At 33.7% G+C, this 16577-nt stretch overlaps 1 protein-coding gene across 1 annotated transcript; it reads right to left on the reverse strand.

The window, feature by feature from the left end:
• Positions 1 to 3601: 3601 nt before the first annotated feature.
• Positions 3602 to 16308, reverse strand: LOC106464255 (frequenin-1-like; the record flags this gene model as incomplete). Its single annotated transcript, XM_013924382.2, has 4 exons — positions 3602 to 7123; positions 10978 to 11055; positions 14062 to 14150; positions 16230 to 16308. Coding segments are annotated over 4 exons (339 nt in total), but the record flags the coding sequence as incomplete, so codon positions are not given.
• Positions 16309 to 16577: the final 269 nt, after the last annotated feature.

The following is a 16577-nucleotide window of genomic DNA, read 5'->3' on the forward strand; positions in this document are numbered from 1 at the left end:
AGTTGGGAACGAAGTGAACAAAGGAACAAATGACGCTGCTGAAGAGGTGTCACCTGAAAAAGCCAATGTCGAAGAAGAAACTGTACCCGATTTTGAGAAGGGAAACAGCGAAGCCCTTGATGAAGTGACTACCACTGATGTGACTGTTACCAATGATAGGACATTTCCTGATGAAGCAGATGAACCCCACGTGAAGCAGAAGCCAACAAGACGGAGACCAGTACGGAAGAATATACGTCCCGTAAAATTAATAGACTTTGTTGAATTGTAATTTTGTGTTTGTAATTCTGTACATTTAATTGAGTTATTGTTATTGGTTTATTGTATGTGGCTATTGTTCGGGACGAACAATATTAAGGAGGGGCAGTGTTGCGTCAGCGAGGTCACGTGACTCGTTCTCTCGAACCTTCGGGAGATTACTAGATATAGGGTAGTCTGGTATATATATAAGAGGGTGACAACGTGACGGGACAATATGTGTGTATGTAGGTAATGAGTAATTGAACTGCAGTCAGAGAGAGACGTATTGTTGAAGTCTAGCTCGTGATACGTGAATTATAGTTTGTTATAGCGCAATTGTTGAAGTTGAGTGTATCGGTAAAGTTATATTCAGAAAGAATAAACCAGTTTTATTAAGTAAGGACTTGTGTCGCTAAAGTTTCGTCGGAATGAAGTAACGGAAAGTTAATTTACAAACGGAGACGTAACAGTATACAAAACACAACATAATAGTGCTAAAAAACGAACTCGAGGTAACTGTAAGCGTATTGATTAAAGTCCAACGTGAGAGGTACCGATAAATAAACCGTTTCAAAATAATTTAACTGTTACTGCAGTAAAAAGAATAGAATAACTAATTTTATAGTAATTACAGTTACACAGTAATCTATAATTCTTAATGTGCTTAAAAATATTTTCGTAATAAGTAGAACGAAAAAACGCTATAAAACCACAATCATCGTATAACCTTTCTATAAATTAAATAATTACAAGTAGAGTGTATTAAATTATCATATTGTTACGACAGCGGAAGTTACGTGACGCTGGTAACACGTAATGAGTATCTCGAACGTTCCTGAAGGCTTGAGTGTTTGTCAGACGTCCTCTATTTTGTATATATATAAGACCGGCGAGAAATGACGACATAGATATAATTGAATAGCAGACAGGGAGATAGAGACAGATAATCGAGTCAAGCCGTAGGTAAAGTGTGTAAATCGTTGTGAATTATAGCGTGTGTTTAAGTTAAATGACTATGGAAATTCTGTGTATTGCACAGTTGTATTGAGGAAGAATAAACTAGTTTTGTTTAAGAAAGGGCTTGTATCGCTGAAGTTCCTCGGGAAGAATTTTTAAGGGAAATTATCAAACGAACAGAGACGTAACAGTATAATTATTCGTAATAAGTCATAAGAAAACACATTCCTATCAATGCGTCCTCCATTTGATCAACAGTAAGTTTACGTACTTGCAACGCTAAATTTCGGGGTTCGATTACTTGTGGTGGAAAGAACGTAAACAGTTTATTTTGCAGCTTTACGCTAATAATTAATGCTTCACTCATGCAGCCTCATCAACTAAATAAAAAATAACATTACACAACAGCTTTATCCTATACGATATAAAGAAATGAACAATGACGTCTTTTCACTCAGCAACTCATGGTCGTTTTTAATTTTTCAATAGAAATTTTAATTATAAAACGAAAAGATAAAAGAGTGGATGGTTAAGGTGTATGTTAAATAAAAAAATATTAATAGACAAACTTTTTTTTTAATTTTATGCTTATTCACAGTTAAATCATCCTACATAATTTGTAATATGAGCAGAGGCAGGAGATTAATACACATGCTATTTATTTAAAAAAAACACATTTTTTGAGACTTAAAGATTATTTTACTACGTTTATTTTATTATCACGCTCCAATATTTGTGCGTTTTTTCATAATATCATTCGAGCATAATAATTTTATCTTTGATGGTCATAAAGTCACTGAATAGAGCGACTATCACATGTAGTGGATTATAAGTTCACTCAAAAATATAACGTAAGCTGCGGCAAACCTCATCTTTTTTTAAAACTCTTTGCCAGTTTCAAAATATGCTGGTTTTTATCGTGTCGTTCCAAAGTATTGAAAGTAATGGTTTATCAGAATGATTTGTCACTGTCAAGTACAGCTTCAAACACCAAGGAGAAAAAGAATCGTTTTATTTCTAAGGTTGATTGCATCACTTTTCCTCCGTATTCAAAAGACGAAAAAAAATGTCACAATTCATTTTACAGATCCGTCAATTTCAGCCATCCAGTATTAGTGTTGACGGTGTCTCCGTCAAGCATTTGGTGTTGGCACTGATAATGTTGTCGCCTGTTGTTGATCTGACGTCAACACTGATGGTGCTGATGTCAACTGTCTGATACGAACACGATGAAGGCGTTATCTCCAGTCGTGTGATATCAACAGTGATGGTATCGATGGTATTAATATCAGTTATATTGCACTAACATTAATGGTGTAGATGTCAATTATCTCTCATTAGTAATGATGGTATTAACATCAATTATATTGCACTAACATTGATGGTGTTGATGTCGATTATCTTACACCACCATTGATAGTATTAATGCCAGTTAATTGATATCAGTAGCCATGAGTATAATGTTGTCAGTCAGCTGGAATTAGTTCTGAGGATTTCCATATCGCTCAAACGTTATCGTCACTGATTTACTAATGTCAAAACTCATGAATGTTGACCTCATGTCGTCACGGACGATGCCCATGCTGTCGTTTTGTAGAAGCTTGTTCTTATCGGCTTTCTGGTATCGTCATTTACTTATTCTTATCGTTAAACACAGACATACACATATGGTGTATATATTCAGAAGATAATAACTTTGTTGGAAAATTACCTCATCATAGATTATCGAAGAGATTAATGCTTTTTAACCAAACTTCTCCGATGATATTGGATGGCCAACCCAAATTTGAAAAAAAATGTCCTTGTTCTATAACGTAGTGTATATGAATGAAAAAAATAAATTGATCATAAAACAAGTTTGTTAAGAGAATAAACCGTTACAATTATTTTTTGTTCCTGACAGTATCACTCACTACTGTGCCTGTTTGTGCAATAAAATTAATATGATATTAGTTATGGCAGAAACACACAAGTTCAAATATTTGTGGACACCAATTGTACTGCACCTTAAAATAACTTATGTCTGCAGCCCATGATTGTTTTAGAGTAAAGCCACATTGGGTTACCTGCTGTGTCTACCGCTGTCCCATCTTTTAGATTAATGATGCTCGAAACTGCAGTCCTCAGGTTTTCTATTTCGTGTGATCTCATTTTACAGCTTTCAACACCAACGACTGAAGAAAACTAGAGAACAATAAATTGAAAGGCCTAATAGCCTAAAATTTTTCAACGGAGAGAAGGAGGAGTAAAAGTGTGTGCATATCTTTAAAAACAATACCAATCCAAATTCATAATTCACTTAGTAAGAACGAGGTTGAAAGTTGTAAATATCAAAATATCCTTAATTTTTACTAGTGAGTACGATGAAAAAGAGAGTCCACGTTTGAAACTCGAAATCTCATAATGATGGTTAAAGAGTGACATTTTTATTTGAACCAAAAGTTGAACTCCATTTTCCAACACATGCACATCAAATAACAAATTAAACTATCTATTTTACGTTCTAATGTTATTTTTTCAAACGTAATGAAGTCTGCACACAGTAACTTGACATGCATCATTAAATGGCTTAGACAAACATAAAAATAAATTTTATTCTCGGAAGTTGCCAGTCACAAATGCACGAAGATGCAGCATAACATCACCACTGATAAAAGTATAAAAGGTCACAGTTCAAATTACATTGAAAAACATAATATCAGCTCTCTAAACTTAATAGCGCATTACTGCTGTGTAACTAAATGATCATGGCCATGTAAATAAAACATATTTTTTAATAAGACAGTCACGCTACTTAACATCTAACAATAGTTAACTCTTGTAAACCAACTGTTTGTTTTAAAATAACACTAAAGTGCATTTCAAAATTGCTTAAATTTTTTTTGGGAAAACTTGCGTAGGGACGAGAGTACACTATACGACGGACCTCATGTTAGGCTTACCTTGCACTCACGAAATGCTTTTTTCTCTTTTTCCGTGGTTCATTTAATCGAAAACACAACTTGGGTCGTAGACGTTTCATTAATTTCGTTGTAATGGTTATTATATTTATATTTTTGCTCTCAGTTGTTTATCACTCATTAATTTCGTTGTTAAGGTTGCAGTAATTATCTTTCTGTTTTCAATCGTACATCTTTCAGCTATTTCGTTGCCATGGTCACGATAAATTTGCGTGAAGCTTCACATTACTAAATTAGACATAACCCTGAGTATTGTGCCCATAGTAACGATTGCAATAGTATCAAGGTTATCTTTTATTGGACGTTCGTGTGGAAAAATTATTGGTTAACGAAGTATTACATGACACTTATATATATATATACTAAAAATTAACATCGTTAGGTCAACCTGTATTAATAGAAGAACATCGTCTGTTTTGTTCAAAATATAAGCTTTAAGCACCAAAATTCAAAAACATTATTATGGGGCTAACGATATTTTAATATACGATTTATAAAAAAAGTTTATAAATATTTAACTGCCAATACAATGAAAAACCGTTTTAATAAATCTCAAAAGTATGCAGTAATGGGACGAAAATGTTTACATATTACACAGTAATGACAAACTAAACTAAACTTCTTTGCGGTTAATATAAAATAAAATATTGGGTTTTACTTTAAATAAAACGCAGTTAACTAAAAATAAAAATCGGGTTTCCACAAAATATACGGTGTTATAATGAAGTTTATATAACACGCAATAATAATAACCAAGATACTTATTAAGATATATATGGCATGTAATAACGGAAAGTCACATGTTTTACTAAGGTTTATATAAACACAATAACGCCCTATCAGATACCACTGTTTCACTGATGTTTATATGATAAGAAATAGCAGTCAAACACTTGTTTTTTCACTATGGTATGTAGTTGGCTATATCACAGAATCGACCCAATAGGTTAGTAAATTCCATTGTGGGAAAGAGTAGACGCTTTTCTAGTTTATTTATCCAGATTTCTGCTACTTATTGTCAGAAACGTAAAATAAGTGTTTTGTTTACAAAGTGTATAATCTGAAACAACATATCCAACTGATAAACTAAACTTTCCAAATAGGTTTATTAACGTATTTCTGAACAATCCATTCCTTTCAAGCTATTACGTCTCTCCTATGCCTTTTCTCTTCAGTGCTATTCTAATGGTAACTGTATAAATTACTTGCCCTTTACTCTTCTTCCAGTAAATAAGCAAGGTCTTCAGTGATTTTATACGATCCTGCTTTTAACACTTGCTATTATAACACTATAATATCCTTGTCTGTCATTCGTATTGTTCTCATATTAACGTGTAATCGTTGTCTTTACATGCTAGTACAAAACCAGACAATGCTATTATTATATACGTAGTTCTCTATATCTACTGATGAAAACTACTCAGTATCACTAGCTTTGACAAAAGTCACTAGGGATTGCATAAATGTTGAAATCTTACTATCTAATCGAAAGAATGTCTAGAAAATTTAGTAATATTTGGCGTTAAAATAATGCTGCGCACACCTTACATTTAAAGGACAAAAAAAAACAACAACAACGAGGTTTTCATCAAGACAGACTAGATTCTACAGATACTAGATCACAGCTAAACAATAAAAGATTATCTTGAAAAATATGTTTTTGTTTCCCATATGTTCCATTTCCCCTTTATTCTTACGTGACTGCAATCATAATCACTTTACTGTTAGTCAACCGCAGTCATAATCCATTTATTGTTAAATGACTGCAGTCATAATCCCTTTATTGTTAATAAACTGCAGTCATAATCACCTTTGTTTTTAGACCAACGCTGTCATAATCCCTTGTTTAGTTAACCGCAGTCATAATCCCTTGTTAAGTTAACCGCAGTCATAATCCCTTTATTGTTAATAAACCGCAGTCATAATCACCTTTATTGTTAGATGATAGCAGTCATAATCCTCTTATTGTTTAGTTAACCGCAGTCATAATCCCTTTATTGTTAATAAACCGCAGTCATAATCCCTTTATTGTTAATAAACCGCAGTCATAATCCCTTGTTTAGTTAACCGCAGTCATAATCCCTTTATTGTTAATAAACCGCAGTCATAATCCCTTTATTGTTAATAAACCGCAGTCATAATCACCTTTATTGTTAGATGATAGCAGTCATAATCCCTTTATTGTTAATAAACCGCAGTCATAATCACCTTTGTTTTTAGATCAACGCTGTTATAATCCCTTTATTGTTAATAAACCGCAGTCATAATCCCCTTATTGTCAGAGGACCGCATTCATAATCCCTTTATCGTTTAGTTAACCGCAGTCATAATCACCTTTATTGTTAAATGTCCGCATCCATAATGTCAGACTAAGTACACCAAGCGAATTTCCATAATGTAAATTGTAATTTAAATTATTTGCCTTCATTTAAATTTAACAATGGCATTAGTTTACATTCTATTAGGTAAGTTATTATAGTTATTGTCATGACAATTAATGTTGCCGGTACAGCAAAGTTATTTTAATTTAATGTTACTATAGAAATAAACTTTTTTTTTTTAAACAACGATGTTTACTTCATGTTCCGTTAAAAGCTAATTCAAGACAAAAACTTTGTAATTACGGGAATAACTTCTGAAAGGGGAAGAGAACATGCTGAGTATATTAATAATAATTTGTTATTTTAACAATAGAGACTTCGCTTACGCTTAACGAAAATAAAATATCATGAGTATCATCGCATGGTTGATAAACTTTAAACCAAATGTAAACAGAATTGGCTGAAATCAGACTGTTGATGACACAGAAAACCTCTTAAAAACGATAATAAGGCTCGCAAAAAGATGGAATTTTTGAAAAATAAAGGCAGTACTCATGATGGGTAGAGGGACAAGGCTTGGACAATCTTGGGGTCTTGTTTCGATCCTTCCCGGAATTCCTCCATTGATAACTTATTGTCGTGGTTCTGAAAACATGGAAAATTGTAGACAAAGTGTATTACGAAAGTAAACTATATATTTTTAATTCTCAATTTTGTCTTTTTTACTTCTTATACTTGTATTCTATCGTAACAAAGAGCAGTTTCAATGGTGTTTAATAAAACTTTGTAATCACAAGAAAAAATGGTCCCATTATATCACTGAAACTGTAGTTATTAACAATATCAACTTTCGTAGGTGATGTTTTACATTTTATATTGTACAGGGCCGTATAAAGAAAGCTTTTACTAGCGGTACAATGAAAGTCATAAATTTTATTCAAGGTTTGGTGATAATAAAGGGTGTTTCAAAAACCTTCAGAGATGTTGAAAATAGTTTCCGTCATTCTCAATCAGCATATTAAATGATATCCCTAAATGAAATTACTGATTTAAAAGTTTTCATTGATTCTCTGAATATCCTGTAAAAATGGCACGTGACATTATTCTCCCTGTACACAATAAATATTCTTTTCTTATAACCAGTAGCTCAGATATTACTGACACGTGACATTATTCTCCCTGTACACAACAAATATTCTTTTCTTATAACCAGTAGCTCAGCTATTACTGACACGTGACATTATTCTCCCTGTACACAATCCTCTTTGCCTATTACCAGTAGCTCAACTATTACTGACACGTGACATTATTCTTCTTGTACACAATAAATATTATTTGTTTATAACCAGTAGCTCAACTATTACTGACACGTGACATTATTCTTCTTGTACACAATAAATATTATTTGTTTATAACCAGTAGCTCAGCTGTTACTGACACGTGATATTATTCTTCTTGTACACAATAAATATTATTTGTTTATAACCAGTAGCTCAACTATTACTGACGCGTGACATTATTCTTCTTGTACACAATAAATATTATTTGTTTATAACCAGTAGCTCAACTATTACTGACGCGTGACATTATTCTTCTTGTACACAATAAATATTATTTGTTTATAACCAGTAGCTCAACTATTACTGACGCGTGACATTATTCTTCTTGTACACAATAAATATTATTTGTTTATAACCAGTAGCTCAACTATTCTTCGATATGAAATGTATGGTAGTCTTGATCTTAAGGGTTGTTTTCTCTGTTTCCGACATATGTATCTCTGTTTATTTAATGTTTGTTGTTAACCATAGAGCTGCACAATGCGCTGTCTGTTCTTTGCCCACCGTGGGTATTGAAACCGAATTTTTGCGTTATAAGTTCTCAGGTATACCACTGAGTCACCGGGGGGGGGGCGGGGTAGTTTAATTACTGGATTGTCCGAATGTAAGTTGCTGCTATTGGTATTTGCATTTTATTTTTAACTAACTATTCAACATTATAATGTCAGCTAGTATATCGAGCTGACAAGGCATGTGGAAACATTGAATATATATATATATATATGTGCCTTCATATCTATTCCATTCTTTTTAACACTGAGATGGGTAGCCTGATTAGTGTGATTTATGAGTTAAAGAAGTCTTATTATTAAATACTATTCACAACATTCACAGATTAAACAGTTTGAAATCTGATTGAGCCAACTGCGGCGAAACTTTGAAGATGTCGTCTGGAAGATAGATAATTTCATTAAAAGCCAGTCAAATTGTGACTTACACAAATACAGTGAGCGAGAAAAATGTTGAACCCCGAAAGCGCTCATGCTTATGTGGACGTTCCGAATTTTAGTCTCAGCTAACATAGTAGAGTTATACGTCAGCGCCCGCCGTCTCATACCCAAGTCGCGCTGCCTATAATCAAGATTGATTATCCTTTTACAGGAAGGTTATCAAACGCCCATTCTTAAACATTGCAGAGGTAACTTTATATTACAAAAATCATTTTAAGCCTCAGTCTGAAGTTATGTAGACACTGTTTCCATACATATTCACTTCAGCAGAGCATCAACACTATTCTGAATGTTCACGTAACGTGTTATCCAAAAAAAAATAAAAAAAAATCACAATGTTTCTCAACTTGCGATTTCAAGAAGGCTTTTTAGATGTTTTAATTATTGCAATTAATATTGGGAGCAAATGTTTAAGCAAAAGATCCATTTATAGCCTCGTGCCTTCAGAAACTGGCAAGATTTTGGCCAAATCCAAAAATCTGAATAAGGTCTGTTAATCTTGAATTTAGCCATAAAGCCCTTTTTTTAAATCTAAACTTTACTGAATGAATCCTAAATTACTCTGACTAGATGGTCTTTGGGGGGGGGGGTGCTAACCCGTACTTCTGTCCCTCAATTAATGTAGATTATCTTCTTATTTTTTTTTACATTCTATCTACCATAAGTGTCGTATGTTAAAGTTAGTTCTCAAAGCTAATTCATAAAGGTTAATGACTGACGAAGTTACTGGACAAGAATATGTGTGATTTTTAATTTGGAAATCAAAATTAAAATATACTTAACGATATGTTGCTGAATTAATAATGTCTCCGGTTTATTCTCACGCTTCTCAAGTTAGTAATCAAAACAGAGAAGGAAGCAGATGACTAACTGTATTAGTATTTTGAACATAAACTGTAACTTACAAAGATAAATGGCAATGTCAGAAACCCCTATGGTTCAAGTATAGCCGACTGCATCCGGCGCCAAGTGTGCTTTGTTTGTTTGGTTTCAATTTCGCGCAAAGCTACACGAGGGCTATCCGCGCTAGCCGTCCCTAATTTTAAGAATGAAAGACTAGAGGGAAGGCAGCTAGTCATCACTACCCACCGCCAACGCTTGGGCTACTCTTTTATCAACGAATAGTGGGATTGACGGTCACATTATAACGCCCCCACGGCTGAAAAGGGGCGAGCATGTTTGGTGGGATGGCGATTCAAACATGCGACTCTCAGATTGCGAGTCAAGCGCCCTAACCACCTGCCCATGCCAGGCAGTGTGCTTTGTCCTACTTTGAACCGAATAATGGGATCGACTGTTACTCCTGGTACTTTTTTATCCGCATTCGGCACAGTAACTAGTAGGTGTCGCTTGCCACTTGTATTAATAACTTACTCTAAAATTATCATATGGCAGAGTACACGTGAAGTCTCTATAGTTTGTAATTATCTCATTCTTGTTCATATTCTTTATAAGAAGATTTATTAATACTCAGGTATGGTTATAATAAAAAAAATAATTGACAAAAGTTTGTGTGCCTGTGTCCGCTTATAACTGACGAATCGCTAAACCGATTGTTACCAAACCCGGCATGCATGCCGGTAGTGGAATAGGAGGGCAGAATTTCGGATCTGACTCATCTTTGTCTTCTTTGTGCATTAAATGGGCAAGTCAGCTAGTATGTACATAAATATTGGTTTGATTTCACTAACATCGAATTTTGACAAAATTAAAAAACAACAACAAACATGTTGGTATTTTTGATAACAAAAAGCTACAAACGTTTGATTTTATATGTAATATTCTTACCTATCTTATTCGTGTTGTCGTCGAGTGTATTGAAGAAATGCAATACTCTTAAAATTTCCGTTATGTTAAAAAAGTGTGTTTAGATCTTAAAGTTTATAAAGTTATGCGCTAAATAAGTTGAGTATGAGTTATAAGCACTCTTTGGATACTTGTGTATGGAAATACGTTATGTTAATATAGCAAAAATCAAATCACTACACTCGTTTAGACAGTTAAGAAATAATTGAAATAGTTCGAAAAATCCAAGCTTGTAATACAGCAATTACTTGATTATGTTACTTAAGAAAGATTCTCACAGCGCCCTCTACCGAACACTCAGGATCATTGCCATTATTATAAGCCAATCTATAACGCTGCAAGTATCCATAAAAGTATGTTATCAAAAATGAGACCAACAGTCATTAATTATTTATTTTCTTACCTTATCCAGTTGTTCAAAAATTTTATCCACTCTTCTCTTGGGGTTATCCTCTTCCGTTTCTGGTTGTGCTTTATTACCCTAAAATATAAGGTTTGAATGTTTTAAATATATTCTAAATACTCAAATGGCGTATCTTATTTTTTATTGTAATATTCCTCAAGTATAATTCTTACTTTGCATAAAGACAATATAACCCATCTGTGTGATTATTTATTCACTTTCTTATATTTCTAATGTGTACCAACAGGTGACGCCATATTAACAAATTACCTCTTGTATAAAATAGTATACCATGCCTAATAAATATTAAAAATAAAATGACATACTACTAATGATCTGACATCGCCTGCTCTGTAATACATGGATGCAAATGTTAATAACATGTAACGTCACTGTTAAGTACAAAATACCTACAAACTAATAATTAAACTGTCTGTAAACTACACTTATTCTTATAGTATTCGTCTCGTAAATAAAATCTAAACTGTAAAATGCGAGCAACAGCTGAAAGATACGAACCTAGAGATTCTATGCATTAGGAATCACGTATTCATATATATTGGTGGTTTGTGTGATATTTTTTAACCACTATAATACAAAACTGATCCATCTTTACATGGACTGGAAGCGTCGAATTATATTTAATTCTCAATATTAAAGAAGCAGTCTCTGATATATTTAAAGCCTCTCCCTTAATAAAGAACGACCTGTATATACATACAAGTCTTCCAGTACTTATTATGTTGGATACTAGATGTTACCTGCTTCCGCCTACATACTTTCTTCTTTATAAGGTATATCAAGTGACTTATATCAGTATCTAGTATAATTTGTGTTCTGCTACAATAACTTACAATGCCACACGCGCAGGTAATTAATTTCTGGCAAACATGTGCTGGTATCATTAACTGGACAGTGAATATAAAGGACACTGTGTATGCTACTGCAGCCATCTATTTGCAATACTCTAAACACAGTGTATGTTGATTACGTCTCGTAATGTATTAATTCAGGCATTCTATTATGGATGACTTCTACCCTATCGAGCAACATTTGGAAGATAACTTTTACAATATTAACCAACGTCTAATAGATGGCTTCTATCCTATCGAGCAATATCTGGAAGATAACTTTTACAATATTAACCAACGTCTGATAGATGGCTTCTATCCTATCGAGCAATATCTGGAAGATAACTTTTACAATATTAACCAACGTCTAATAGATGGCTTCTATCCTATCGAGCAACATTTGGAAGATAACTTTTACAATATTAACCAACGTCTAATAGATGGCTTCTATCCTATCGAGCAATATCTGGAAGATAACTTTTACAATATTAACCAACGTCTGATAGATGGCTTGTATAATTTCGAGCAGTATCTGGTAGATTTCTTTAAATAGTACTAACCAACGTCTGGTGGATGGATTCTATTAATTGAAGCAACATCTAGTAAGTGACTTTCTTATGATACCAAGAAACATATGATTAATAGCTTCTGTGACTTTTACAATTACAATTTAACCAATCTGTGGTAGATGGTTTATATTATTTCAGGTAACATCTGGTAGAGAGCTTCTACCATATTGATCCACATATTGTCTGCGATACTTACCAAATTTTATAGCTGACGTCCTCAAAAGGCAAACGCCACAGGAGATTGCGTCGAAATATCTTAATTTATATCTTAAATGCTGTCCATAATATTTCATACTAATATGCCATTAAAAATGTAGCTGGTAGACAACGTCTACAATATTCACTATCATTATTTGATAAGTAGCGTCTATACTTTAATTACCATCATCTGGTGGATAGCATTTACAATATTCACTGCTATTTGATCGGTGGCGTCTATACATTCACATCATCTGGTAGATAGCATCTACAATATTTATTATCATTTTATGGGTAGTGTCTATATATTAACATCATCTGGTATATAGCGTCTACAATATTCACCATCACTTGATAAGTGACATACATACAATACTCACCATCATCTCGTAGATGGCGTTAGACAATACTCACCATTATCTGATAGATGGTGTTTAGACAATACACACTACTATCTGGTACATGACACCTAAATAACACTCACCATCATCTAGTAGATAGCGTCTAGACAATATTCACCATCTTCTGGTAGATGGTATATAGACAATACTCACCATCACCTGATAGATTGAGTATAGACAATACCCACCATCATCTGGTGCATATCGTCTAGACAATACTCACCATCTTCTGGTAGATGGAGTACAGACAATACTCATCACCATCTGGTACATATCGTCTAGACAATACTCACTATATTCTGGTAGATTAAGTACAAACAATACTCATCAACATCTGGTACATATCGTCTAGACAATACTCGCCATCTTCTGGTATATGGAGTATAGACAATACTCACCATCATCTGGTAGATTGAGTATAGACAATACCCACCATCATCTGGTACATATCGTTTAGACAATACTCTCCATCTTCTGGTAGATTGAGTACAGACAATAATCATCAACATCTGGTACATATCGTCTAGACAATACTCGCCATCTTCTGGTATATGGAGTATAGACAATACTCACCATCATCTGGTAGATTGAGTATAGACAATACTCACCATCATTTGGTAGATTGAGTATAGACAATACTCACTCTCATTTGGTACATATCGTCTAAACAATGCTCACCATCTTCTGGTAGCTGGAGTATAGACAATACTCATCACCATCTGGTACATATCGTCTAGACAATACTCACCATCTTCTGGTAGATAGAGTATAGACAATACTCACCATCATCTGGTAGATGGCGTCTACATAATACTCACCATCATCTGGTAGATGGCGTCTACATAATACTCACCCTCATTTGGTATATATCGTCTAGACAATACTCACTATCTTCTGGTAGCTGGAGTAAAGACAATACTCATCACCATCTGGTACATATCGTCTAGACAATACTCACCATCTTCTGGTAGATAGAGTATAGACAATACTCACCATCATCTGGTAGATGGCGTCTACATAATACTCACCCTCATTTGGTATATATATCGTCTAGACAATACTCACCATCATCTGGTATATGGCGTCTACAATACTGTACATTTCTTCCCGCGTAATGTATCCGTCGTTGTCCACGTCGTAAAGTTTGAATGCCCCTATAGTATAACAATTTGAAATCATTTTATTAGAAAATCTTTCTCAAATATCACTCAAGACTTCATTCTTTATTGGCCCTGAGATAAACGTTGCTTTATAATGATATTCTGATATATACAGTTATTGTTAGCTGAGGAATAAAATGTGCACAATATAACGTATGAGATAGCCTTCAAGTTAACCATGGAGGCAGAACTTGGAGTTTTGTGGAACCTGTACTTACTCACTGGTACCATTGCGGTTAAACATGTATCTCTTGAGACGAAAAATTCTAGTTTCAAATTATAATTTCCACAAATAAATTGTTATTTTATAAATTTTAAGAAAACATTATACATGCAATATTTGGCAGTTTCTTCTGAATGCTGTTTTCATTATAACTCCGAGACTAAAGGTCAAAATATTTTGTTTGGTTTACGAAACTAGTCTACTGAAGCAGAACAAGCGAATTAAAGAATAGGTTAGCTTCTACGTCATTTTTTTTCTTCAGTGAAATTCTTGTTCTAGTGAAGAAAAGAGATTAACAAATAAATAGTGAGTATGGTCAGATTTGGTACAAACTGTGTTATTACAGTAAGCGTAATATGTTGTGTGAAATATCGACTGGGAAATTTTTATTTTCATAATACACGTTTTTTAATACCTAATTATTGTGCAACAAACTTGGTATGTAATTTTAAAGAACCGCTATCAAGCCCACTATTGGTCATAAACCGTGACTAGTATAATTAAGATATATGACATACAGTTTGTTTGTTTTGGATTTCGCGCAAAGCTACACGCAAAGCTAGCCGTCCCTAATTTAGCAGTGTAAGACTAGAGGGAAGGCAGCTAGTCATCACCGCTCACCGCAAACTCTTGGGCTACTCTTTTACCAACGAATAGTGGGATTGACCGTCACATTATAACGCACCCAAAGCTGAAAGGGCGAGCATGTTTGGTGTGACGGGGATTCGAACTCGCGATTGCGAGTCGAGCGCCCTAACCACCTAGCCATGCCGGGCCAGGACATACGGAGTTGAAAAGTAGTTTATTACAAAATACAAATAAAGAAAATAATAATAAACTAGCCACATATTGTTGATAGAAATTGCCTGTTATCATTTTTATATATCAACAAAATTTCACCAATGTATCTTTTTGCTGAAACGGTTTCTGTCAACTGTTTAACTTTAAGCAATGCAAATATATATATATATTGTATTTGGGCACTTGACATTCATTAACTTATAAAAACACGCTTATCTAACAACAGAAGTACATTAATTAAACAAAAACGTTATTTAAAAATACAATAGTACTAAATACTAGAAAAAATAATTTAAAAACCAAGCAGTATAGTATACTACACAATATATACAAAAACAAATTGGTTTAATATTTTGGCTATGTGAAAACAGGCAATAAAAAAACAAAAACCTGTGCTTTAAACATTAACGTGTCTTTGAATTTCTATGTTTTAAATCCAAAACATCTAACATACACAATCTTAAAAAATGTACAAAAAAGCATTTATTATTTATTGTTTGAAATTTTTATGGACATCTCTTGCCATTTTTCTCTCTGATAAAACAATATTTCGGACTCCATATAACAAATGTTTAGAAAATAATAAATACTTCTATTGGTCTCAGCTTTGGCATTATTTTCACTTTGTTGGTTGAAATGTTTATGGTAATTTAACATTTTTCTTTGTGTTGAAATGAAGTTTCTGGTTCCATGCTGAGTCCTTCAGGTCTGTGAAGAAGAACAAATCTGAAGGAAGACAACATGGAGGCTGAAACGTCGTTCCAACAGAGAGAAAAATGGCGGGTGACCATAAAAATTTCCATCAAAAAATTGAAAATAATGCTAAAATCCCGCTTAAAAGAAGTACTCATTGTTTTCTAAAAGCCTAGCCCTTTCATACTATTCCATTAATTGATTTGTGTCCTGCGAGGTGACTTTTGTTACACATTATATTCTCATTCTCAATGTCGCAATGCTTCTACTTTTACATATGTGTCATTACCTTTGTCAACATTGGAGAACCATAACAAACAGCTGATCGTGAAAACCTTTCAAGTTACACTACTTACACACTAGTTTCTCATCCAAGTTTCCCCGCGATGTCACAGAGAGAGCTCGAATGAACTCCTCGAATTCGATCGCGCCATCCTAAAAAAAGAAAAAAGAAATTTTTTTTTTCAACCACGATATTTCTTTAACCACTTACATCCCGCACACTAAGTAATATAATAAAAACGCTTTATACTAGAGGCAGGCAGATATTTCTGTGTGTAGCTTTTTACACGAACAAAATCCATGATGTTATGTAATCAATATGGAACCGAGAAAAGCTAACATTGTCCAGACAATTTATTTGTAGAAATTCCGTTTAAAAAAAGAATCCAATGATGTGTAGAAGTATACATATACACAAACAT

This window comes from Limulus polyphemus, unplaced genomic scaffold (assembly GCF_000517525.1).
Source record: "Limulus polyphemus unplaced genomic scaffold, Limulus_polyphemus-2.1.2 Scaffold1600, whole genome shotgun sequence".
Classification (NCBI taxonomy): Eukaryota; Metazoa; Arthropoda; class Merostomata; order Xiphosura; family Limulidae; genus Limulus; species Limulus polyphemus.